At 41.2% G+C, this 26289-nt stretch overlaps 4 protein-coding genes, 1 non-coding gene and 1 pseudogene across 6 annotated transcripts; 5 read left to right on the top strand and 1 right to left on the bottom strand.

Annotated features, from left to right (window-relative positions):
• Nucleotides 1-2527: 2527 nt before the first annotated feature.
• LOC121782312 (monodehydroascorbate reductase 4, peroxisomal-like) lies at nucleotides 2528-8194 on the top strand. Its single transcript, XM_042180108.1, has 7 exons — nucleotides 2528-2889; nucleotides 4717-4768; nucleotides 5273-5353; nucleotides 5730-5848; nucleotides 6403-6622; nucleotides 6914-7032; nucleotides 7320-8194. Exons 1-7 carry the CDS (start codon nucleotides 2770-2772, stop codon nucleotides 8046-8048), a joined length of 1440 nt encoding a protein of 479 aa, XP_042036042.1. The 5' UTR covers nucleotides 2528-2769; the 3' UTR covers nucleotides 8049-8194.
• A 295-nt stretch (nucleotides 8195-8489) lies between these two features.
• On the top strand, nucleotides 8490-8561 carry TRNAP-UGG. The gene has a single exon. It is a non-coding gene; the product is annotated as a tRNA-Pro (tRNA).
• Nucleotides 8562-8691: 130 nt separating this feature from the next.
• LOC121782315 lies at nucleotides 8692-9427 on the top strand (annotated as a pseudogene).
• On the top strand, nucleotides 9043-14097 carry LOC121782311. 2 transcript variants are annotated; one of them, XM_042180107.1, is made up of 2 exons: nucleotides 9043-9174; nucleotides 11154-14097. In XM_042180107.1, the coding sequence occupies exon 2, from the start codon at nucleotides 11207-11209 to the stop codon at nucleotides 13970-13972; it is 2766 nt and encodes a 921-aa protein (XP_042036041.1). In that variant the 5' UTR covers nucleotides 9043-9174; nucleotides 11154-11206; the 3' UTR covers nucleotides 13973-14097. The 2 variants fall into 2 exon arrangements, with proteins under 2 accessions (XP_042036041.1, XP_042036040.1); XM_042180106.1 differs by lacking the exon at nucleotides 9043-9174 and adding an exon at nucleotides 10558-10715.
• A 340-nt stretch (nucleotides 14098-14437) lies between these two features.
• LOC121782314 (universal stress protein A-like protein) lies at nucleotides 14438-16277 on the bottom strand. The gene is made up of 4 exons (XM_042180111.1): nucleotides 16014-16277; nucleotides 15194-15315; nucleotides 14899-15017; nucleotides 14438-14802 (listed from the first exon to the last, which is right to left on the bottom strand). The coding sequence occupies exons 1-4, from the start codon at nucleotides 16201-16203 to the stop codon at nucleotides 14694-14696; spliced, it is 540 nt and encodes a 179-aa protein (XP_042036045.1). The 5' UTR covers nucleotides 16204-16277; the 3' UTR covers nucleotides 14438-14693.
• An 844-nt stretch (nucleotides 16278-17121) lies between these two features.
• On the top strand, nucleotides 17122-18207 carry LOC121781174. Its single transcript, XM_042178891.1, has one exon. The coding sequence runs from the start codon at nucleotides 17209-17211 to the stop codon at nucleotides 17863-17865; it is 657 nt and encodes a 218-aa protein (XP_042034825.1). The 5' UTR covers nucleotides 17122-17208; the 3' UTR covers nucleotides 17866-18207.
• Nucleotides 18208-26289: the final 8082 nt, after the last annotated feature.

The raw sequence follows: 26289 nt of genomic DNA, 5'->3' as shown, positions 1-26289 counted from the left end.
TACTACACACGAAACTGTATTCTTGCAGTGAAGTGGTAATATTTGGGTTAGTTAATTAAACTTGAGTACAAAATTATTTTGTTTGGATAGACCTAAAATTACACCTCAGAGTACTAAAATTGGATTACCCCTAAACGGAAAATAGAATATACCAATTGGAAACGAGGTAGTAACTCTTTGAAATAAGTTAAAAGGAAAATAGAATTTACCAATTGGAAATGAGGTAGTCACTCTTTGAAATAAGTTGAGAAAGAAAGAGATAAGTTAAAAAGGAGAGAAAATCAGTTTTGGTTTTGGGCGTGTATTTGGCCACTATGTCTATGACATATATAATTAAATTTTTTATTCATTAATCCCATTTTTTCATATTGTCGTGCTTGATAATCAGTGAGAGATCTAAGCCTAATAATATAGTTTTGCATCAAATTCAGATCTAAATACATAACAATTGTCACTATAATAATGATAGTACTAATTTGAAATTGGTCAAAACATAGAGACATGACTCACGAGATTAGTTAAATAAGAGAAATGGTACCGAAATTACAAAAATAGATTAGAACAAAATAGAATAGTTTTTTATAAATTAAAAAAGGCTCGAGCCAGCAAGCAGCGAACAAAGGTTCAAGACAAACGGCCAGAAGCCAAGCCACAAAAACCGAAAACAGAAAAGTACAACGACATCTCAGTCAAACACCAACAGACGTGCTAAATGTTAAACACCCAAGAGCCAAAAAAACATCAACAGCCACAACACTAACCTGATATAAATTTTCACTCCAAAACCTGAAGACGTGCACTAGATCGATGAACATCTGTGTTGTGGGAGAGATTTGGGCAGTCACTTAAATTCCATAGAGTAAGTTGCAAAAATGGTCTTGTCTTTTCAACCTCCCAATTTGGCTCAAACTTTTGAAAAATCATTTTATTTCATATGTTCCAAATCGACCAAGACATGATATAAAACATAGAGATCAACGTCTTTTTATCACCCTTTTGGAGAGGGGTGCCCAACCAAAAGAGGAAACATGCCATCGGGTCCTTAAGGAGACATATGAATATGTTCCATCTATCACAATAGTCGTACCACAATTAGCTTAAAATTCTGCAGCTGAAAATAATATGCTCCAAAGGTTCCGGCTCCTCATTACAAAAGAAGCATCGACTGCATATAAATTAGATTTAGATAAATAAGAACAAAATAGAATAGTTGCATATAAATTACTACATTTTCTTAATGTTTGTGAAAATGGAAAGTGAACTATCTTCTATCACTAAAACAAACATTTTTTAAATCAGTATGTGTATTATAAAAGTCGTTTATTTTGATGGAGTACTGGATGGAAGAATTATTATTAGGTATTTATAATTGATAATATCTAAATGGATAAGAGTATGGGTGGAAGAACCACATTCATAATTTAGTGCCACGTGTAAGCAGCTATGCTCAAACAAAAAGATTATTTTCTAGAACACAGACAATATAAACCCATCATTATTTTTTATCCAATCGTGTATCAATTTTTGTTCAATAAAAAACTTTATTCAGTGACGTTCTAAAATTTAAAATTTTAGAGACAATTTGATAATAAGAAAAATAAACTGTTGTATTGTCATCGGAAAATGAACTTATGTTGTTATTTTTCACTAAATTTCAATTCTAATAATCTCTTTATTTTTTTCGTAATAACATTAAATGCTTACCGGATTTTACTCCACGTTAGAATAAAGTAAACATTAATGTGTATTTGAACATTTTCCTATTATTATAAATAAGTTTGGAAGAGTCAAAAATTGAATAAGTATGTAATGACGGTCAATGAAATAATTGTACATTCCACACACTCGTTTTTTTTTAATTTTGTTATTGTTATGGACGAAATAAATATAAGCCATTAATTGGGTATAGTTTATTTATTAGTGTAACACAAAATAATTATACCTAACTATAGGTTGCTTCTAAATTGCAATGTTTGAGTAAAGTTTTCTCCGGTTGGAGTTGGAGTTGGAGTGAAGTTATTCTAATTAACTAATTATGAATTGAAATTATAAATAGTACAACTCCATGCTAAAGTACTGTTTTGATTTAAGCATATATCCCTAATTGTTTGCGGATGAAACAAGTAGGAGTATTATCTAAATAACTAAAATGACAAATTGCCGAAAATTCACAAAACTTTGTCAAATTTTGATTCGTCTTGCAATTATAAAAATCAATTAAAATATCATGAAATTTGGATTTGTACTTAATTATCACACTACCAATTTTTATTTGGAGAAATTGTATATGATATAGAAGTCGAAAAATCATACATGGACGTCGTCACGAACAAGTTAAACGACGTTGTCTATTCATGAAGAAAACGACACACTTTAGTTAAAAATCAACAATTATATCAGCTATCGAACTTTATAGTTTTTCAGGCAACTCAAATGTGAATAGAAGTGTCCAAAGGTGGGCAATATGGTAATTTAGGTGGAAATCCAGATTGAAAATGGATGAACCCCGTTTTTTTTATTAGAACCCTAATTTTGTAAATCACTCATATTTATCTCGAATTGAAAATGAAAGAGAAAAAAGAAAGAGAAAAATCAATCACTCATGTTCAATTTGGCAGTGATTATATTTATCTCGGGTAATGGCTCAGCAAGTGTGAAGAGGTGGCGCAGCTCTCAAGAAACGATCATTTTCTAGTCTCCTCACTATATACATATAGATTGAATTGTATCTATACCCGGAGAGAGAAAGAAGGTGGCGTGCAGCACCAAATGGGGAGAGCGTTCGTGTACGTGATAATCGGAGGAGGCGTCGCAGCTGGCTACGCCGCCCATGAATTCGTCCAGGCAGGCGTCTCCTCCGGTGAACTCTGCATCATCTCCGAAGAGCCTGTAACTCTCTCTCTCTCTTCTCGCGCTATTGCGTGTATATAGATAAAATTATGTATGTGTGTATGTGTGTGTTGTTAATGATATTAATTGCTGGCTGAATTTGTTTGTTGCAATTAGTTTTCAATCTGTCGATTTAGTGAAGTTCGCACCTAATTCTGGCAGTCGTGTAAGCTGATGTGCAATCCGAATGTTTTTAATTTGTCGATTTAGTGAAGTTCGCACCTAATTTAGAAGATGTTTGTTACAATTAGTTTTCAATTGTCGATTTAGTGAAGTTCGCACCTAATTATGGCAGGCGTGTTAGCTGATGTGCAATCCGAATGTTTTCAGATGATGTTTGTTGCAATTAGTTTCAATCTGTCAGATTTAGTGAAGTTCGCCGAATGTTTTGAGATGGAAGGGTGGTGTAATATGAGCTTGTTATGTGATGTTCATTTATTTATTACTTATCTAGACTTGATCGAGAGCTGAAAATCAGAGGATTTTTGGGGGGGTTTGTGTTTAAAGCCAGATGAAGGAACTCGAATTTTACAGTGTCTGTTATTTTGTGCATCAGTGCAGTAATTATGAATCCCTGATGTGGATTTTTTTTATGATGTGGTACAGTGTTATCAAATAGCGGATATGGCAGCGCCATGGCGCTATGGCATGGCGTTCGGTGGTGGAAACGCCATAGCACCATGTCGCTGCCATAGCACCGCCATATCCGACATTTGACAACATTGCGTGTGTACTGCATTTAGGAATAGGGCATTATGCAAGAAACATGGTTGTTAGAGTGGTATATTATGCTTTATTAATTGTTTAAAGTGTTTTAGATGTTATATTTTTAATATTTTTAAATTTTTGAATTATATATAAATATATAAGTATTATTTTATTTATTTAATTGTTGACCGCCATATCCGCCATACTAATACGCCATATCCTTGTGGCGGTTTTTAGGCAAACCGCCATAAGCCGCCATACGAGATTGATAACATTGATGTGGTAGGTATTTACAATAAGTTGCATTAGGTTACTCCTGGTTAAGATTTGGTGGAAATCTCTAATTTGGTTGCTAAAGCACTGGATAAAATCTAAATTTCGGTGATTCCAATATTTATAATTTCAAGTATCCAGTGTATGGTATCCTATTTTCATGGACTTCTGTCCATTTTAAGTAGCAAGGGGTGAGTTCATGGCTTTCCCTTCTTTTATTTGGTTGCATTTCCACCCAGAGGATGAAAGGATATCCTGTATTAAGCTGTGTGCAAGAGCATATTAGATCCTCTTCCCAAAGAAACTTGGATAGGACCTTTGTTAGGCCATGAACTAGCATCCATATATCATCTATAATTCTATACCTGTCTGATCAACTGGCAATCATACATATGTTCTTGGTAGTATGTCTTTGTCTCAATAGAGGGTTATGGTGCCATGACTCTCCATGGATCAATTTGTTGAATTTGTCTTGTTTCCCCCAACAACTTGAGAAACAGAGAATTTTTTTGATAGAATGAAGCTTCGTGGAACCAGTAAGATAGTGATATGCATGCTTATCTGCATTCTTATTTTTTTGGTAGCTTGTTGAATCTTAAGTAGCCTACACTTAGAGGAGGGTACATGTTTTTGTCGTTTCTCATGTTTCTTGGTTTGATAGTAGAAGTGTTTCACTTATATATCTTTCATTATAACGAGTCAAGGTGAAGATCAGGTTATGGCTGTATGCTTGGGCTAATGCAATCATAGTTTAATGCTATTTCGTTAATGTTTGTATGCTTGGTTAGATTCTTTATTTTCTTTTCCTTTTTTCCAATATGCTATTCATACTAGTGCACTTTGTAGGTTGCACCCTATGAAAGGCCTGCATTGAGCAAAGGTTACTTACTCCCTGAAGGTATTTATTTTACTTCCTATGCAGCAGGATCACAAATTTCTGCTGCAGCATACACTTTTTTACATGCATATATTGACCTTGTGCCCTGGGTTGATAGTCAGATAAGTTCACTTGAAACAAAAACATGGGAAAAACTGAGTGTCTGATTAGCAATTTGAATACACAAACTTTTGGGTACATCTATATTAGAGTTATGCTTCATTTGGCCTCTGTTTAATTTATAGGATGCTAATTTTTAAGGTACTTTTCCATGTGCAAATTCAGATCCAAGTCCTTAATCTGCATAAGTCATTTATGCAGATTATTAATGTTTGGTTAAAAACTCTATATCTAAATTATGCTCACTGATATTTTCTTTGGATCTATTTGTGCTGTGTACATATGTGAACGTCTCTTGTGTTAGATTCTTTGGAAGTTACTGTTATTCTTGACTATGTTAATCTGTTTGAGAATAAAGGTTTGACATTTTAAATGACTTAACTCTGTACTTTCTACTGCTTGCAGCTCCTGCACGCCTACCTTCATTTCACTGTTGTGTAGGTACCAATGGAGAAAGATTGGCTCCAAAATGGTACAATGAAAATGGTAATTTTCAATACCATTTCTTTAGTTTCAATATGTCACCCTTGTGTAATCAACATAATCCTATATAGGTTTCCGTAGTTTAATGCTACTAGGAAGAAATGGTTCTCTCCCTCTGCTCAGAGCAAGCCTTTTTCATTTTTTCTTCCTTGTTGTATAGCTTGAATATAGTATTTGTAGAATGAATCTAGGAAATCACATCGTTCAGTGTATGATTTCATTTAAGAATCCACTCCATGATAAAAGTAAACATTAGACCAAGTTTGGATACCATCACCCCAAAATCCAAATGCAGTAAACAGCAATGCTTCTAGTTTTTGTTAGATTTTTATTACTTCTTCAGATTTTGTGTAATTACTTCTTCTGATGCTATCTTCAGGTATTGAGCTAATTCTTGGAACTAGAGTTAAGTCTGCTGATGTAAGACGGAAGACACTGCTTACTGCAACAGGAGAAACAATAAGCTACAAGTATCTCATTGTTGCAACTGGTGCTCGGGTACTGAAGCTATTCTGTTTTTAAATCCTGGTAGTTTTGTGCTGAAAGAATACGTTAGTTCTGTTGTTTTGCATTGAAATAGATCGCAGTGGAATTATGGAAGACATTTTCACAATACTCTTCTTGTCGAGCCTCTTATTCTTTTGGCATAATGCTGGCTATTGTGCCTGGCCCAGTATTGGGGTGTATTTAGTTTAAATGCCCTTTCGAAGCAGATTCTGGGATAATTTAAGCTCCAGATAAACAGCACATGGATCACAAATTTTGAATTTCTTTCAAGAATTAGTGTGTTATATCCTCGCCATTTGCATCCTATTTGAAGTAGGAGTGAACTTGAAGCATTTCCCAGCATACTGTTGATCTGCCAACTTCAGAACTTACGCCTGGGCTTAAGGTTTAATTGACTAATGAAAAATCGAAGCATATGCATGTGCAGTAGAACTTATTATGGACCAAAGTCAACTTGACCCCCCCGGCCCCCCTATCTTGGGTGAAAATGCATCTGTCATAAATTATTCAGCTTGTAACTGGTATTGTTTCTTGTCATTTTGTAGGCTTTAAAGCTTGAAGAGTTTGGGGTAAATACTTTAGATGCACCTAATGTGTGTTATTTACGAGATGTGGCTGATGCGGACAGACTTGTAGATGTGATGCAATCTCGCAGTGGTGGACAGGCTGTTGTTATTGGTGGTGGCTATATTGGAATGGAATGTGCTGCATCTTTGGTGATAAACAACTTAAATGTGACTATGGTCTTTCCAGAGGCACAGTGTAGTAAGTAGTTTTCTTATAATTGTTCCATTCTTCATTTCAATTTATGCGTCAAATTTATCGGTCATACTGCTGGATATGATATGATATGATATGATATGATATGGTATGGTATGGTATGGTATGGTATGGTATGGTATGATATGGTTCTGATTACTCTCTCTCTCTCTCACACACACACACACACACACATTCTACTGTTTCAAGTGAGAACTCATCTTTGTTTTACTAATTTGGGAACTATGTTTGTTAATCTTCTCAAGCAACAATGTTCTCATATTCTGGCTTCTGCAGTGGCCCGTTTATTCACCCCCAAGATTGCGGCTTTCTATGAAGAATTTTATCAGTCCAAAGGGGTGAAGTTTGTCAAAGGAACTGTCTTGACATCATTCGATTTTAACTCTGATGGGAAGGTATTACTGTTCTTTGCTTTGCTTGTTAAATTCTTTATCAAAGAGAATTTTGTTTTAGAAGATTAAAGGATTTATGTAAAATTCCAACGAAACGGTATAGTTTCACTTATTTGGTATCTGTAGATATGAAATTTAGTTCTAAACAAGTCTCGTATAGGCTATGAGCCAGTTGGCCATTTCAATACCAGAAAACAATCTGAGATGAAATGTGTCGAATACGCATAATATGGCTTTGTATGTCTCCAACTGCGCATTCTTATACTTGCATTGGCCAACTCTTTTAATAGGTCTGCGCTGTTAATCTTCGAGATGGGAGCAAGCTTCCTGCAGATATGGTTGTGGTCGGTATAGGGATTCGACCAAACACAAGTCTGTTTGAAGGCCAATTAACCATGGAAAAGGGGGGAATCAAGGTAAATGGCAAAATGCAATCGAGCAACAGCTCAGTCTATGCAATTGGGGACGTCGCTGCTTTTCCAGTCAAAATAGTCGGTGAAACGCGCAGGCTCGAGCACGTTGACTCTGCACGGAGGGCAGCAAGGCACGTTGTTTCAGCCATCATCGAACCTGAAAAGGCGGGCGAATTTGACTATCTACCCTTCTTCTACTCGAGGGTCTTCACTCTGTCTTGGCAGTTCTATGGAGACAATGCAGGCGAAGTTGTCCACTTCGGAAACTTCAGTGGAAACACTTTTGGAGCGTACTGGATGAACAAAAGCCATTTGGTCGGCTCTTTCCTTGAGGGTGGAACGAAGGAACAGTACGAGGCGTTAGCCCAGGCCACGAGGCTGAAACCAAAAATCGAAGACTTTGCTGAGCTCGAGAGCCAGGGGTTGGAATATGCCTTTAACGTAATCCAGAAACCTCCCTCTCCTCTCCCAGCAGAAGTGGGTGGTGGCTCCACTCTCGTCCTCGACAAACCACTACACGTCTGGCATGCTACTACGGGAGTTATCGTTGCTGCGTCCGTGGCAGCCTTCGCATACTGGTATGGAAGAAAGCGCAAGCGGTGGTGAAAATATTGCCTTGTGCTTCTTTGAAGATTCATTATTGTATAATGCACTTCACCTGTTGTAGCATTTTGTATGTCAAGAGAAAAAGCTGAATACTCTTTGTGCAATCTACTTTCATTTGGAAAAGGGCGAAAGTTTTAAATCCTTAATATTATTTTCAAAAATTAGATTTAGATTTTTTTACTTCGATAATAAATAAGATAGGCTTCTCGATTATAGCTAAACAAGCTGTTTTGAGTGAGTTGAGAGAGTAGATAACGTAGATGGTGTAGAAGAAGAGATGGTATTCATCGTTTCATTGCTTAGTTGAAGAAGTGTACAATGCTATTTATAGAAAAAGAATTATTCAACTACAACCGCCTAATTAACCTCTTAATGAATGGAATAAATAATTTAAACTAAAATTTGCTATTTGAATAAATATTATCAATCAATAACCAAAATGGGCATTTGGTCTAGTGGTATGATTCTCGCTTTGGGTGCGAGAGGTCCCGAGTTCGATTCTCGGAATGCCCCTGAATTTTTATTTTTACAATATTTTTTATGCCTAAATATTAAAAACCCAAAGGGTAATTTAGTAAAAAAGGCGCAATACACTGGTTTTAAGTACTCATCTCCGATAATTCTTATCCTATCTTCTCCGTTCGCTCCATATACCACCATGGCTTCAACCACGCCATCCTACGCCATCCTCCGCTCCGCCTCTTATCCTATGCTCCCCTCCTCCCAATTCCCCAATCCACCCCTCGATTTCCCTTCCCCTCCCCAATCCTCTCCGCCCCCTCGCCGCTGTCGACGCTCCGCCAAAGGTCGTCGATCTCGGCGACCAGATCTCGAATCTGACCCTCGCCGACGCGCAGAAGCTTGTCGAGTACCTCCAGGACAAGCTCGGCGCGGCGGCGGCGGTGGAGGAGAAGACGGAGTTCGACGTGGTGATCGAGGACGTGCCGAGTAACATGAGGATCGCGACGATCAAGGTGGTTAGGGCGCTGACGAGCCTCGCGCTGAAGGAGGCGAAGGGGCTGATTGAAGGATTGCCGAAGAAATTCAAGGAGGCGGTGTCGAAGGAGGAGGCGAAGAAGCAGCTCGAGGAGGCCGGCGCTAAGGTCTCAATCGTCTGATTTTCGCGGTAAATTTTCACATTTTTAGCTTTTTCCCCCCCTTAAATTTGGATGTGAGTGAAGATGTAGATGCAGTGATTATGCCGATTTTGTTAATTTCCATTCCAAAATTTATCTTTGGTTTATAGATTTTTGAGATTCATATTTCATATACATAAACATAATGCCGAAGTTGGGATTGATGATGTTGAAATGTTTCTAAGAAATGAATTCTGTTTTTGAAGATAAAACCTTGATTATGAAGATAAACTTTTTCAATTATTTTGTACTTTGTTTCATTTTTGTTCTTATATAGTAGTACTGTATAAATAAAAAAATGATCTAAGTTATGAATAAAATCAATGAGTATGATAAAAAAGAAGCAATAATTATGATTAAAAAAGGTGACAAAGAGGGCATAGTTGATTAGTGAGGCTATATAAAAGAATAATTTGATTTTACACTATAAAAACAAAACAAAAAAGGGTTAATTATATACTCTATAAATTAATTTTTTAAAAATAACTTGACATGATCAGAACTCTCATGAATGTAAAAAAACACATCTTAAGCATTAAACTTTTGAATATCTTATTTAAAGCTTAGAAGATTAGTAATTAGCTTATGAATATTGATAGTAGAAAATGAGGTGTCATCTCAAAAGGTTATAAGTATATGAAATTTTAAGTATCGAACTTGTGAACACAATTGTATTTGAGCTTTTAAGACAAGTATTAACTCATTAGCATAAGGCATCAATAATAAGGTGCCGACGTGAAAGATGGAGTATATACTAGCATCGAACTTACGAGCATTAACGTCATTTAAAAAAATTTAAACTTAAATTGACTGGCAAGAATCTATAGCCGAGAGTAAAAATAATTTACTAATTACTACTTTAAAAAGATTGTAGTTGCATTCGAGTATCAAACTTACAAACACAATCTAATCCAAAGTTAGTACGGCCAAAATTGACTTATAAAAATCTATTCAGAAGCAATGTTCGATAAAAGACCATATCTAACAATCGAGCATTATTTCGTTTGTTGTTAGTAAAATCAGAACAAACTTATAGACATATAACATCGAAAATGACATGTCATCTAAAAATTTAAATCCATAAACAAAAGTTGAAAAGTTATTTAAAACCATAAACTAAAAATCTTAAATAATCAAATTATTTGAAATGTTAAACCGAACACGCTATATAATTTTGCGTACGAAACCACAGCCGTCTATTAAAATGGTTTAGTTCCACCGCAGCTGGTGCAATACACCGTCCTTGACCTCATCACATCATTGGTTCATCAACGCCATCGTCCAATCCCATCACTTCCATCTGGTGCACCGCGCTACACTCTAACATTCCGCATATTTTCATTTTTCCCAAAATCCCTTTTTTTCAAAATAGAAAAAAAAAACACTTCATTGCAGCTCAGTACTTCACTTGTCCGGAAAAAGCAATATTTCCAAAAACCCTAATTCTTTAACTCATTACAACACTTCCCTAGATTTCCTCTCTCTGCGAAGTTAATTTTCGGAGACGATGCTTCTCCAAGCATTTGACGGCGTAAGTTAATAGCTCGATTTCACCATTCCCCCCCTTTTTTACGGAATATTTTTCCTTTGTCGGTTTCAATTCTTTGAATCTAGCTAGGATATTGTCTTTTTTTATAATCGATTTCGTTTGTTTTGGTTGGTTTTGCTGTTCCTTTGTGTTAGTTTAGGGTTTTAGCAAGATTTTTAGGTGGCGTTTCTTCATTTCATTTGATCTTGCTAGTTTATGTTTAGTTACAGCTCCATTTTTTTTTTCTGTTTTTACTACTTTTCTGTTGGTTTTATTTTGTTGCAGTTGTAAAAAAGAGAAATTTGGGGATTTTTTTTATATTGCTTTTGGTGGTGTTTCTGCATTTCAGTTTATTTGGTGATCTTGCTAGTTTAAATGTTTGGTTACAGCTGCATTTTAATCTGTTTTTTATTGCTTTTGTGTTGGTTTATTCTATTGCAGTTGTAAAGAAGAGAAATTTGGGGATTTTTTTATTTTCTAGTTTGTGTATAAAAATGGCATCTTTGGAAGATGTTGCTGAGGCAAAGATTCACTCTGATGATCCTGGCTCCGAATTGGGGATTTCGGATTCTGAACCGAAGGAAGATCGAACTAGGGTTTTGAATTTGAGGAAATGTGAAGCTGTTGTGAGTGAACAGGTTGTGGAAAGTAAAGCTATTGTAGACTCTAGTCCTGATGTGAATGGTTCTGAGGGCGAACATGTGAAAAGTTGCAACGAAAATGATGGAAATGTCGAGAACTCTTTGGAGGAAGATCAGACTAGGATTTCAAATTTGAGGAAATGTGATGCTGTTGTAAGTGAACAGGTTGTGGAAAGTGAAGTTATTGTAGACTCTAGTGTTAATGTGAATGGCTCCAAGGGCGAACTTGTGAAAAGTTGCGACGAAAATGGTGGAAATGTCAAGAATTCTTTGGAGGAAGATCGAACTAGGGTTTCGAATTTGAGGAAATGTGATGCTGTTGTGAGTGAACAGGCTGTGGAAAGTGAAGTAATTGTAGAGTCTAGTGTTAATGTGAATTTCTCTGAGAGCGAACTTGTGAAAGCTCGCAACGAAAATGAAAGAAATGCCAAGAATTATTTGGAAGAAACGGGGGATTGTAAGTCTACGGGTGATGATCAATTGGATGTTATGGATGTGGATGGATGTGACGAAGGAACTGGTGATAAGATGAATGATTCGGAGATGAATAATAAGGAGCACGGGTTTCGTGTGGGGGATTTTGTTTGGGCAAAAATCAAGAGTCATCCGTGGTGGCCGGGGCAGGTGTATGATCCAGAAGATGCTTCGGAGTTTGCTATGGCTCGTAAACAGGAGGGTCGTCTTCTGGTGGCCTTTTTTGGGGATGGTTCGTGTTCTTGGTGCTCATTGTCTCAGCTGGTACCCTTTGTGGAAAAATTTTCACAGATGTCAAAAGATAGTAGCTCGAAAAACTTTCTTTATGCTGTGCAGACGGTTGCGGATGAGGTTGGTAGGCTGATGGAGTTAGAGATGATGTGTAAATGCATCCCCGAGGAAAAGAAAGAGAGTCTTGCTAAGCCGGAGGTTTTAAATGCCGGATTGAGAGCAGGGGTCGTCGTGCCAGAGGTGGATGTTTGTCGGCTTTCTTTGCCCGAGTATGAACCTGTGGATGTGTTGGATAGAGTCATGCAGCTAGCGAAGGTGGTTTCTGTGGGGAACGCTCTCGACCTTGCTGTTTTAAGGAGTTGGTTGTCTGCGTTTTGTTATTTTAGTGGTGCTCGTACATTGGCTGTGTATCACGAGCCCTTTGATATTGAAGGTTTGGAAGAGAATAATCGAGATGATTTAGATGTTGCGGTTGAAGTCCCTGTGCTCCGCCCACAGGATGACGACTGGCTATCTTCGCCCACAGCTCGGTCTGTGAACTCACAGGTGCCATCGGAGAGTAAGGTTTTGCATAGACGGAAGCAGAGAAGTGTGGCTGAGCTCATGGGAGAGAACAAAAATGTGAAGCCGGGTAAGGAGGGCATGGATGTCGAGAAGTCCACGACCACCCGGAAGAGGAAGAAGGATAACGAGCAGCCTTGTTCAACGGAGAAGAGAGGTAAGAAGAGAAAGGCAGAGGTTTCATCGTCCCCTATGATAACGGATGCAAAAGATGATGGTGCAAACGGAGGGAATCTGTCGGGAAAGCCAAAGGAAATCGATATTTCTGTTGCTGAAGAAGCTTACGAAGAAGCCAGAGATGACTCAGACACAGTGTCAACCCCGAGGGAGAGGAAGAAGAGCAAGTACTTATCTCCTCCGTACACGAATCTTGCTTGGAGACTGGGTAGCTCGAGCTTTAAGTCACTCTCGAGTTTTAAGTCCGTAGCACAGGCTGAGAATGATGAAGCTACCAAGACAGCTGAGGCGGGAGGAGAGCACGCAGAGACTGCTACGTCTCAGTCTATCTCAACGGATAACGAGCCAACAGGAAGTGTCGGTGACACACGTTCACGGACAGTCAAGGATGTTAAGATGCTGAGCTTCTCCGTGTCTGATGTTGATATGCCGGTTAATGAACTACTGTTAGAGATACAGCGTGCAGCTCTCGATCCGTTTTACCTAAGCAAGAAGGGCTCCCTTGATACGGTTTGGGCGTTCGTCTCTGCACTCAGAAGCTCAACGTACTTGCACGGATCGGACTATAAGATATATCTCAAACAACTGTCTCAGCTAACTAACATAAGCAACGGACGAGCTGAGGAGAAAACAGGCAACAGATTGCCCGAAGAGAACACTCCCATAGCATCAAATACACCAAAGAAAACTAAGAAATCCGAAAAGGGCGAAACTATGACGTGCCTCACTCTGTCTTTCACGCCCAGATTTCCTCTGCCTTCGAAGAAACTGGTCGTGGGGCTGTTTGGCAAGTTCGGGAGCCTCATCATGAAGGAAACAAAGGTCGAGAAAGACAGCCACTCTATCCGGGTTGCGTACACCAAGGACTCTGATGCAGAAGCAGCCTATGAATCATCATCAAGCACATGTCCATTTGGTTCGGAGAACGTTAGCTACTCGTTGCACCGCTGCCCTAAGCTGCGGCCTCCTGAGAAACGAGAAGCTGGGGGATTGGTTTCGGATCTCAGCGCCATCAAGCAGAAGCTCGAGATAACGACAGCTATTGTGGAGAACTACCGTTCGAGATTCTCGTCGGAGGAGGAGTCGGATTTGAAGGACGAGATGAAGCTGCTGATGGAGAAGATGGAGACGGTCGGAGAGATGGTGAGAGTTATTGCTGAGAAAAGCACATCGTAATCTAGTGGTTTGTTGTTAGTCTGCAATTGCAATTGTTGTAGATGTTTTTGGTGGAATTTGATGGAAGAAGAAGAAGAAGAAGAAAAGTACCATTTTCTTATTTATTTAATTTTCTTTTGCAGTTAGCTTTTTTTTGGTATATTAGTAATAGGATAAATGTGGGCTATGACTTGGTTACTGTACCTGCTTTATCCTTAAAAACTAGCCTAGGTTTCACTTTCTGCATACTTGGGCTTAAATGTGATTTTAGCTAATACTCGATTACTCGTTCAAACGCTCACACGAACGATCACGTGAAGGCGCATTCGATCAAATTTAACTAAGACGCGCTTACGTGCTTGCACGCCATTACTGTTCACATTTCATGTAAAGAGAAGCAAGAAGTGAGTATATAATGTGTTGGGAGAATGGGTTGCAGACGACGAGGATGACAAGCGACAAGCAGGGTGTGACGATCTCAAGAAATTTAAAAGACAACACTCCCTTTCTCACTATATACAAGAATATTGTTCACAAATCACAAATCACAAATCTTGCTGGTATTCATCTCACTACTACTCTACAAGGCACCCGAACGGGCTTAAATGTGATTTACAGTAATGTGAGACACGGTAAATTGGTCAAGACTCAACGCAGTATCAAAAGGAGAACAAGGGCAAGCAACATCAATAAACTTACATTGAATTGAACAGAAGATATCTCCACATTGATTGTCGATCACTCAGTCATCAACGGGGTCCTGAGGATTCTCAGATGCATCCCTCTTGATTGCAATCACAGGGCAATCAGCATGCTTCACACAAAATTCACTAACTGTTCCCACAAAAACCCTACATAACGAGTCACTGGTGTTAGGACGAGCTGAATCTTCGGGGGGATTAGATCATGCTGAGAGCAAAAAGATGAAAGTTGAAAAGCAAACGTACTTCTGGAAAGGCCCGAGACCCCTGCTTCCCAGGACAAGAAAATCTGGCTGGACACGAGTCGCTTCATGGCAGATGACTTCTTTGGGATCACCTATCTTGATCCATGCTTCACAAGCAACCTACACAAATGTTGAAATAACCATGTTAGGTATAATGCTCTTTCTTCTCCATATGGTCTTACAACACTGATTAAATCGCATGGACTTGTTACTCGTGCAGGTTGTTAAAATACACAAAAATGATCAATATGGAAGGTGGGAGTTCTACGATAGACAGGGTGGGAGTATCTGTATACCCCGATTTCATGACAGTGATTGACAAAGTACTCCAAAAGATGAAGACCTCTGATCTTGTCTCTGCGCTTCATTGTCTTGAAATCTTCTGGGGAGGCATATATGCTATCCATATCATCAAAACCTAGACAAGTTGAGTAATTTAGCATTTTTCCCAATCATCTCGTAAAATATACTAAGGCAAACACACATCTTTGGGGTTTGGAAGTAAAGAAGCTGAAAAAGGGGCAAGCTTCGAGGATGACAGTGAATTTAACTAGTAGCCCTTGACTCTAGTAAACATCAAAGCCAGACAAGAAAAGCAAGTTAAAGAATATCATATGCAGTCTAACAAAGATTAGTAGGGATTTATTCACCAAATTCTATCTACAAAGTATTCGATCAGCATTGAAGTCAAATAGTACCTATTACTAATTCAGAATCAGTTACTTAGCAAAGATCAGAAATGAAAATAGCAACAAAAACACCAATTTCATGTATAACTGCAATATCCAAATAGTAGTTCTCAAAGCTATTAGATTGCTTTAATTCACTCAACCATCCACAAAAGAAAATAATTACTAAAGTAAACACCAAACAGATCGACCAGTTGGAATAAGAAATCATCGTCCGGTTCTAGCATATTCTTCTAATTAGCAACGAAATTAAACAAAATCCGATACTACACAAACCCTAACTAAACCAAACAGATCGAATTCAACTAAAATCTCAATGAAAGCACACAATTACGAAGCCACAATCACAGAATCAAAACACCTGCAACAGCAAAAACTTCAATATAGAGCAACAGATAGCAAAAATGGAAGAGTCAATTATCAATACCGTCTTCGTCGGGGACTTGAACATGGAGAAATAGCAGCTTGAATCCAGACGTGTTGGTGCGGACGATTTTGCTGAGAGTCCAGTCAAAAGCTCCTCTGCTGCTTATGGAGGCGTGGGGATAGCCTTTGATCGTTGACTCGTTCACCGCTACCATTATCCGCGTCGGTGCACTACTGTCCTCTGCCGCCATTTTTCCGAGTAAAAGCTCAATCTCTCTCTTGCTGCACAGAGATTCTCGAATACTCCACAGTTAAAACTAACGTCGGTTGCTCTGTTTCATTTCATTTTACCATCATTTTATTCGATTTATTGTTTTCATTTATTCCGAATCTATCCCGAAAATTAATTATTGGCATTATTAGTAATAATTATAATTTTTCATAACTTTTATCATTATATAACTTTTGAAATCAGAATATACAAGTAACTTATAGTATTTTTTTGCAATTATCCTATAATAGTCAAATTGAGAAAATTATGGAGTATAATAAAATCAAATATCATATGACAATAAAATCACCTTATTTGTTATATTGACTTATTTTAATTAACAATCAAAATATAATGACTTTGTTTTGTTGTCATATTATGTCATATTAGTTAACTTTTAATGTTATGAAAAAATTGAGAAAAAATAAAAATTAAGTTCCAATTTCAATAGTGATATATTTAACCAAAAACCAATGGAAAATTATATAGTAATTTAAATGACAGTTTCCTCTACAAATATAAATGAACTTTTTGGCATATCTTGGCGCATAATTAAATCATAATCTTGGTACTCTAGTTAATGATGGATTAAAAAACGAAATTTATGAGATTAGACACAATAAATAAATAAAATAGTCGATGTAGGAAAAAGTTATTTCCACAACACAAGTTTTTAAAAATACATGTCTCACAATATACATGTCCCATTTTTATTTTTATTTATATTTAGTTCATCATAAATTATTTTTATCTTTTTGGCTAAAGTAAGTTATAATCAAAGTTGAGCGACGTAATTAAGAGGCTTCTTTTTTCCGAAGCACACGTGTGAGCTGTTCTCACCACACCACAATGAAACTATAGCTCACTCACCTCATATAAATACACGCTTATTCAATTCAACCTCTCATCTGTTTCCCGTTTTCCCCCTCTCCTCTCTCTCAAACCCTCTGATTTCTCTCGCAAAACATACACACAAACACAATCAATGAACAACGATGTTTGCGTATGCCCTAGCTTCAGCAGCTACTCATCCGATCGATTAGCAGAGACAGCGCTCCGAGTCGCCGCCGGAGATGACGATTTCGAATTCGCTCTGCTGCGCGACGATAATTACAAGGAGGTCTCCGCCGCCGAATTCCACCACGACGGACCGGTTTTCCCCGTATTCAGCCGCGATTTGATACAAATCAGCCGCGGAACCGAGCAATCGGAACAGATTCCGCTGAGAAAACTCTTCGCCGAAGAGGATCGCGATCGCGCGCCGTCGTGCTCCTCGTCGGAGGAAGACGAGCTGGAGAGCGTTCCGGCGGCGGCGCTGCGGCAGTGCGAGAAAAGCAAGTCGACCGGATCGGCTTCGAGGCGGCGTTGGAAGATCCGCGATCTGCTGCTGCGGCGGAGTAGGAGCGATGGGAAGGAGAGTATTGTGTTTCTGACGCCAAAGCGCCGAGGAGAGAATCCGACGCTCCGATCGCCGGAGAAAGGACGCGGCGGCGAAGGACCAGATTCCGCTTCGGCGGCGGCGCGTGAGGCGCTTTATGTGAGGAGCAGAGCGGTGAAGGAAGGGGAGAAGAGCAGATCGTACCTGCCGTACAGGAGAGACCTCGTCGGTCTTTTCGCTAACGTGAGTTTCTCGCGCTTTTAGAATAATGCATTGATGGATTGTACTTGTACGTCCGGCTTGTGTGGTGGTACGCCAATATCTAAAGGGAAATGAAATGTGTAATGCATTATTGCTGCTGTGATGTTGATATTTTGATGAATTTACTCAAGTTGTTAAGCTTAATTTGTTGTAAATCAGCATGGATTACGAAACTTTTCTCGTCCTTTCCACATTAACGTAGAATAGGGAAACAATAGAAACTGTTTTGATTTTTTTGAAAAATGGGAAAAATAAGGAATGCAAATATGCAATCATGAGAAATGAAGTGAGACAAACGTCGGTGTACACATACGTACATTTAAAGAAAGTCTGGGAATTATTTAACAAACTTATTAAATTATCCCTTTTTTCTTTTTTCTTATTTTTTGTATTTTGAGAAAGAAAGAATGTAAGTATGTTCCAATGTGATGAAAGAGCAAGGCAATGGTCAAGTTCTGAAGAGCAACTATAAACAAAGATGCATAAATAATCACAAAGTTAATTAGGATATTATCGACTATTACGCCAATAACGTATGTGATGGTTCCGCGAATTTCTGATGTTAGTAAATGCTGGTAGAGAATAAAGACTACGACACAAAGAATTTACGTGGTTCGATTTACTGAAGTAAATCTACGTCCACGGGAAGAAGGGAGGGCAAGATTGTATTGCTTGATCTGGGATTACAGCTTACAACACAGACTTGCTATATGATGTTTTATCTCTAGAGAGCTTAACCTTTTTCTATCTGATCTAAGTTCTATTTATACATTGAACTAAGATCGTGACTTGCATCACCACTAATGATGGTTGTGGATGTCGTGGAGGTCATGGCCTAAGATCGTGGATGTAGCGTAGGTCATGGCCTACGATCGTGGCCTGAGTTGACACCACGTGGTAGTGGGTGTGTTGGAAGTTGTGGAAATCCTGTATGGGTCCACTAACTCCTTGTTCGGTCGAATACTGAGACCGAACTGCTTTGGTTGCCGATCTGAGAGTAGAGCTTGATGCCGACCTGAGAGCAGAGCTTGATTAGTTGGCTTTTACCGAGCTGTAGGCTGAGGCCGAACTCTTTGTTCGGTCGAATACTGAGACCGAACTGCTTTGGTCGCCGATCTGAGAGTAGAGCTTGGTGCCGACCTGAGAGCAGAGCTTGATTGGTTGGCTTTTACCGAGCTGTAGGCTGAGGCCGAACTCTTTGGTAATGCCGAACTCATACTCTTCCTTGGGCTTTGGGCTGATGGGCCGTCATTGCTGTTGGGCTTGTTTAGTACGCACCCCATCACTACCCCCCCCGAAGGGCGAAGTGAATCACTTCGGCGAAGTGAGTCACTTCGGCATTCTGGATAAAGGCAAGGGGGAGGCTGATGTCAGGGGACGTGCCTTGCATTAAATGCGACAGTAAAATCCGGCCGTTGAATCCTGAAAAGGTGGGATTCGAAACGGTGCGACGATTTTGAAATCTTCGCCGAATCTGATAAATACCTCCTTTCTTCATCATTGAAGCACTTTTGCGACTGCTTCTTCTGCACTCTCTCTTTTTTGCGAAAATTCTCTCTCCGCTTTCAAGAATTTCTTCAGACTTTCTTCACCTTCAAAAAGTAAGAAAAATGTCTTCTTCTTCTTCTTCGGAGTCGGGTAGCGGTAGGAGAGGCGGTAAGGGGTCTTCTGGCCGGAAAGAGTCCGGGGAGAAGACCGTAGAGTATTTCCATAGTATTTTGAGTAAGGATACTGTGATATCCCTACCCGAAAAATACTTTTTTCCTGGGGGGAAGGCGGTGGTACCTGACGGTGATCATAGGGCTGACTCCCCGCCGGAGGGTTACGCCACCGTGTACGAGGCCTGCTTAGAATGCGGGCTTCGTTTCCCCCTCCCTTCTGCCTTTATAGATTTACTAGATTTTTTTCAGCTTCCTTTAGGCCAGGTGACTCCGAACTCTTGGAGGCACTTGTCGGCCTTTGCTGCCGAACTCCATAAGTTAGGAAGGGATTTGTCTTTGAAGGCGATCCTTAAATTCTTTCAATTTAAGAGGAAGGGGTCTTGGTTTTACTTGATCCCTGTACAGCCCTTTAGGGCCTTTTGTAAAACGAAGTGGCCGAAGTGGCAAAACCGCTTCTTCTACTATGATAGGACCGCGGCTCCTAGTTTTCCCTGGAGAGGGCCGAAGTCCGTTATCCGTCATCCTCGGCCTGAACCGTTGGACGAGCTCGATGGCGAGCTCAACAAGATTCCCATAGTTAGGAAACAATACACGGAGTCTGAGCTCGTCAAGGGCGACGTCGTGTTCGACATCTCGTCTTCGGACGAAGAGGCCGAGGGTGAGGATTTCTCTTTATCTTTATGCTCTACTGCTTTAACGAAGAAAACTAACCTGGCTTTCTTGCTTTTTGGCAGTGTACATGTTGAATAAGGCTATCCGAAAGTCCTCCGAGCTTGTGGAGCCGGAGAGGCAGAGAGCCCCTCGCTCGGCGTCTGAAGCCGAGAAGAATCCGAAGAGGCAAAAAACCTCTTCTTCGGATCCGAAAGAGCCGGAGCCGTGTTCGGCTAAAGGGAAGGGGAAATTTCATGAGTCCCCAAGAGTGCCGGGGAAAGACCTGGTCATCTCCGAGGTGGTTGCAGACATCCCGGAACACGTCCCTGAGCCTTTTCAATGGCCGACGAATTTTGTGGAGGTAAGCTTTCTGACTTGGCTTCTTTTCCACATTTTTTGATGGCCATTCTGTTGAGTTTTTTCCTTGTTCATCTTCAGAGAGCCAAGCTCGTCTCCGTGGAGCTCTCCAAAGCATCCCACGACTACGAGGAGATGCAGAAGAAGTTGCATCTTGCTCGTAGTCTGGCCGAACAGGCTGAGGCCAAATTTGAGAGGGCCCGAGCTGCTAGGATCTCGGCTCAGGATGAAGCCCGGTCAGCCAAAAACCAGCTCATCATCCTGCAAGAGCAGACGAAGCACCGGGAGGCTCAGAAGGAGGCTGCCGCCGTGGCTGCCCAGGGGGAGGCTCTCCGTGTTTACACGGAGAAACTCTTTTTGAGCAGCCAGTTCTCGGCCTTTGTCGGTAGTCTGGTAAGGCTAATTACCGATAAGGGCGAGCAGGGGGCCGACGTCGTGCTGCCTCTGTACAGCCGAGAGATAGCAGCTCGGCTTCAGAATCTGCCGCTCCTTGAGGAGCTCGCTTCATCCTCGGTCCTGCTTTCTGCAGACCGAGTCCGGAGTTGTCGAGCTGATCGGGACGAGAACCTGGAGGCTATCTTTGCCTCCGTGGGACCCGTTTCACCCGCTTCGACTTACAACGGAGAGGGTGAGGCCGAGCCGCTGGAGCTGGAGGCCGAAGTCGAGCGGGCCGGGCATCCGGAGAAGGAAGCCGATCAGGAGGCGGAGGCGAGGCCGGCAGGATGCGAGGCCGAGGCTGAGGTAGCTCAGGAGAAAGAAGCTGAACCAGACCGAGGAGCCGGAGACGAAGCTGGCGGAGTATGATTTCGTCTCCCTTCTCTTAGTCTAGTTTCTTCCTTGTAAAATGGCCTTGAAGCCCTCCTAGTGTAAAAAATTTTCCTTGTGAATGAAAAATTCTCTACACTTGTCTTCGTATAGCTTTTCGTACTCGCCTTTATTCCTGTTGTATTTTACTATCTGCTCGGTACAGCTGCCGAACTAATATAGCTGCTTTGTACTCAAGGAGATGGAGATACTTCACTGGAAACGGCTGTACTCTTCGGCTTTAGACGAAGCTGAGAAAAGAGCTATAGCCGATCAGACGAAGAATGACGAGCTTCTGGCTCGTTTAGTGAAGCTGGAGGCCGATAATAAGGACTTAGAGTCCGATAAGAAGGATCTGGAGGCCGAGCTGAATACGACCATTGCTGAGAGGACTGCGTACGAGGATTACATCCGTGTGCGCGGGGGAGTGACCATATCAGATGTTCAGAGTCGAGTTGACGAACTGTGGGAGGAATATCATGTACTCCGGAGGAACAATGCGCTGGAGAGCTCGGCTTGCCAACAAGTTGTGAAATCATTGCGGCGCTGGCTTCTCGGTACGACATCATTCTTTCCCGGCGTCCCTCAATCGGGAGATTCCTTAGGCATTTCCCGCCAACAGATGCTCGCACTCCAGATCAAGCCTCTGGTTCCCTTGTTCAAAATCCTACTCCCAGTCAACAACGAACTCCGGAACAGCCGGAAACGTCAAGACGAGAACGGGCTCAGGAGCAACCGGAATCGTCAAGACAGGGACGGACTGAAATTCGCCGAGGAGTTGTGACTATGAGCGAGCAAGATCAGCAGATGCTTATTGCAGAGACTCTTCATCGCCGAGGGGTTAGAGCTTCTGGGGCTCGCGGAAGAGGTGTTGGGTCGAGGATAGCATCTCGTCGACCTGCTTATTCTTCATCTGCTCGGAACAACCGAACTCGGCTTCCAGAGGATTTTGCAGATAGGTGGCTTAACTTTAGCAACCGAGGACAGTAGAATAGTCCTTTGTAATGGCGTAATGCCTTCTCGTAGGGGAGCTGAATTGTCAGCCGAACGAGATTTAATAAATGAAATTTTTTCCTTTCGCTTTTATCACTGCTTACTTACAGCTCTGCGAAACAATTTCATCGTGCTCGTCATCGGTCTTATGAAGTGAGCTTCTTTGATCGGACTCGTATTTGGACTTTGAAGTAAGCTTCTTTGACCGGACTCGTCTTTGATCTTATGAAGGAAACTTCTTTGACCGGACTTGGTTTGTGTTCTAATTTGGCGATTTTTGTCGCCGGGATCGAACTTTCCCTTGTCCTAATTCGGCGAGTTTTATCGCGTGGATCGGACTTTCCCTGTTAACCGAAGTGGTCTTATGCAGTAAACCTCTTTGACTAGACATGGTCGTCCCCGGTCTTATGAGGTAAACTTCTTTGACCGAACTTGGTCGTCCTAATTCGGCGAGGTTTATCGCGTGGATCGGACTTTCCCTTATTGCAGTTCGTTTCAGACGAAGTGCTTATTTCTTAAGCCGAATTGTGGTCTTGTATCTTCCTGAGAAGCTTGGACTCACAATCGTTGGCTTATTGCAGTTCGTTTCAGACGAAGTGCTTGTTAAGCTGAATTGCGGTCTTGTATCCTCCTTGGAAGCTTGGACTCACAATCGTTGGCTTATTGCAGTTCGTTTCAGACGGACTGCTTGTTAAGCTGAATTGTGGTCTTATATCCTCCTTAGAAGCTTGGACTCACAATAGTCTTTAATAATCGATCTAAAAAGGGGATCAGTCTTTAAAGAACGATATACCTTGGTACCATTTGTAAGAGACGACAAGCACATAGAGACAAAACACATAGAGAAAAAAGGAAAAAGATGAAGGAAAAAAACTTTAAACTTTTTTTTTTTTTTTTAAAAACGACAAGTAAAAGGTACAAGTAAGAAACAAACAAATAAAAACATATACCCCTATGACCGAACTAGACACGAGACGGACTGACCGGACTTTTGTCTCTTACAAGTGGAACTTCTTGAGGTTGGAGACGTGCCATGTTCGGGGTACTTGTTCTCCTGACATGTGAGTCAATTTATAAGACCCTTTGCCGAGGACTTCTGACACCCGATATGGACCCTCCCATGTGGGTTCGAGTTTGCCCAGCTTTTCTGCTCGGCTTACTTCGTTGTTTCTCAAGACGAGATCTCCCACTTGAAATTGAAGCTTTTTCACCCTTTGGTTATAATACCGGGCTACTTGCTCCTTATACTTGGCTGCTTTTATGCACGCCAATTCTCTTCTTTCTTCGGCGAGATCTAGTTCTGCTCTCAGTCCGTCGTCATTCATTTCTGAGGAGAAATTTAGAGTTCGGGGACTGGGTACGCCGATCTCCACCGGAATTACGGCTTCAGTGCCGTACACCAGACTATACGGAGTTTCACCGTTGGAGGTCTTGGGTGTAGTTCGGTAGGACCATAGGACTTGAGGGAGATTTTCTACCCATTGTCCTTTGGCTTGTTCTAACCGAGCTTTTAACCCTTTCATCAGAATCCGGTTCGTTACTTCCGTTTGTCCGTTTGCTTGGGGATGGGAGACCGAAGCGAACCGCTGTTGAATGTTCAGCTCTTGGCACCAATTCTTGAACGTCTTGTCGGTGAACTGAGTCCCATTATCCGAGATGAGGATGTGGGGTATGCCAAATCGGCACACTATGTTCTTCCAGACGAAGTCCAATGCCTTTGAGCTCGTTATCGTAGCTAATGGTTCAGCCTCCACCCACTTCGTGAAGTAGTCCACGGCAACGATAAGGAATTTCATTTGCCGAGGAGCTTGAGGAAGTGGTCCCACTATGTCTATGCCCCATTGCATGAAAGGCCAAGGGCTTTGCATAGTGTATAGATCGGTCTGCGGCATCCTTGGGACATTTGCATGAATTTGGCACTTCGTACACTTCTTGACGAGCTGCACTGCCTCTTGTACCATGGTTGGCCAATAATATCCCCATCTCAGAACTTTTTTAGCTAAAGCTCTGGCTCCGATGTGGCTACCGCACGATCCTTCATGAACTTCTCTGAGGATGTAGTCCGTCTCTTCTGGTCCTACGCACCGCAATAACGGCTGGAGGTAAGACTTTCTAAAGAGGACTCCTTCATGAAGTTCGTACCGAAGTGCTCGGCACGTGATCTTCCGAGCTTCTCTCTTATCCTCGGGCAATTGTCCTTGATCCAGATACTGCAAGATCGGCGTCATCCAGTTCGGCGAGCTGGATACTGAATGTACCTCGGCTTCATCAATGCTTCGATGCATTAATTCTTCCGCCTTTGAGCTCGGATCTGAGGCCAACTTACTTAAGGTATCTGCTCGGCTATTTTCCGCTCTGGGAATGCGGATTATCCGAAAATAGGAGAAACTTCGGCTGATGCTTTGCGCTTTGTCCAAATACTTCTTCATTCTCTCGTCACGAGCTTCACTTGTACCCAACATGTGATTTACTATGACTTGTGAATCACAATGGACTTTGAGAGATTTGACGAGCAGACTTTGCGCTAACTGGAGTCCGGCCAGGAGGGCTTCGTACTCGGCTTCATTATTAGTAGTGGGGAATAGGAACCGAAGTGAGTAGGTTACCTCGTGTCCGTCGGGAGCGACAAGTAAAATACCAGCTCCACTTCCCATCTTGTTTGAAGCTCCATCTACGAATCCGCTCCAGCAGTCCGGCGGCTCTACTTCGGATTCCAAGGGCTGTGCTAGTTCGGCATTGGCAGAATTCTTCTGTTCGGCAATAACAGGAATTGCTTGATCGAACTTTGCTTCTGCAAGAAAATCTGCCAAGGCTTGTCCCTTGATGGCTTTCCGAGGTAGATATTCAATTGTGTGCTCTCCCAACTCTATAGCCCACTTGGCGATTCTGCCTGATGCTTCTGGTTTGGTCAACACTTGCCGAAGTGGCAGATCAGTTAAGACGCATACCTTGTGAGCATAGAAGTATGGCCGCAGTCTCCTTGCTGCATTTACTAATGCCAGAGCAATCTTTTCCAGAGGTTGATACCTGGTTTCTGGACCTCTTAATGCTCGGCTTGTAAAATAGATGGGAAGCTGCTTTAGGCCTTCTTCTCGTACAAGCACCGCGCTGATGGTTTGATCCGATGCCGCTAAGTATAAGAATATTACTTCGGCTTCGGTTGGAGCAGAGAGAATAGGAAGCTCGGCTAGATAACTTTTGAGCTCGTCAAAGGCCTTTTTCTGCTCGGCTCCCCACTCGAACTTTGGTGCCTTTTTCAACACCTTGAAGAACGGCAGTTGCTTTTCGGCTGCTTGGGAAAGGAATCGATTCAGTGCGGCTAGACATCCGGTTAGCCTTTGCACGTCATGTATGGACTTCGGCATTGCCATGTTCTGAACGACTTGAACTTTTGAGGGGTTTGCCTTGAGTCCGTCTTTTGAAACCCAACAACCCAGAAACTTTCCCGAATCTACCAAAAAGGTACACTTTTGGGGATTAAGTTTGAGGTTGGCTTTCTTGAGCACGTTGAGAGTGGACTTGAGGTTGTGCTCGTACTCCGAAGTGCTTTTGCTTTTGACGACTATATCGTCAACATACACTTCGACCTCCTTTCCAATCAGGTGCCGAAAAAGCTTGTCTACCATCCTTTGATAAGTGGCTCCGGCATTCTTTAAACCGAATGGCATCTTTTTATAAGCGAAAATGCCGAAATCAGTAATGAAGGCCGTTTTTGAAGCGTCAATCTCATCCATTAAAACTTGATGGTATCCTTTGTATAGATCAAGAAAACAAAAAATTTCAAAGCCTATCAAAGCTTCTACTTTTTTATCTATGTTCGGAAGGGGATAGCAATCTTTGGGACAGTGCTTATTTAGATCGGTGAAATCTATGCACATCCGCCATCCTCCTTCCTTTTTCTTGATCATGACAGGATTGGCCACCCACGAAGGATACTTCACTTCGAATAACACATCCGCCT

Source organism: Salvia splendens, chromosome 20 (assembly GCF_004379255.2).
Source record: "Salvia splendens isolate huo1 chromosome 20, SspV2, whole genome shotgun sequence".
Taxonomy (NCBI): Eukaryota; Viridiplantae; Streptophyta; class Magnoliopsida; order Lamiales; family Lamiaceae; genus Salvia; species Salvia splendens.
The sequence above is the reverse complement of the archived record's forward strand: the minus strand, read 5'-3'. Positions and strand labels throughout refer to the sequence as shown.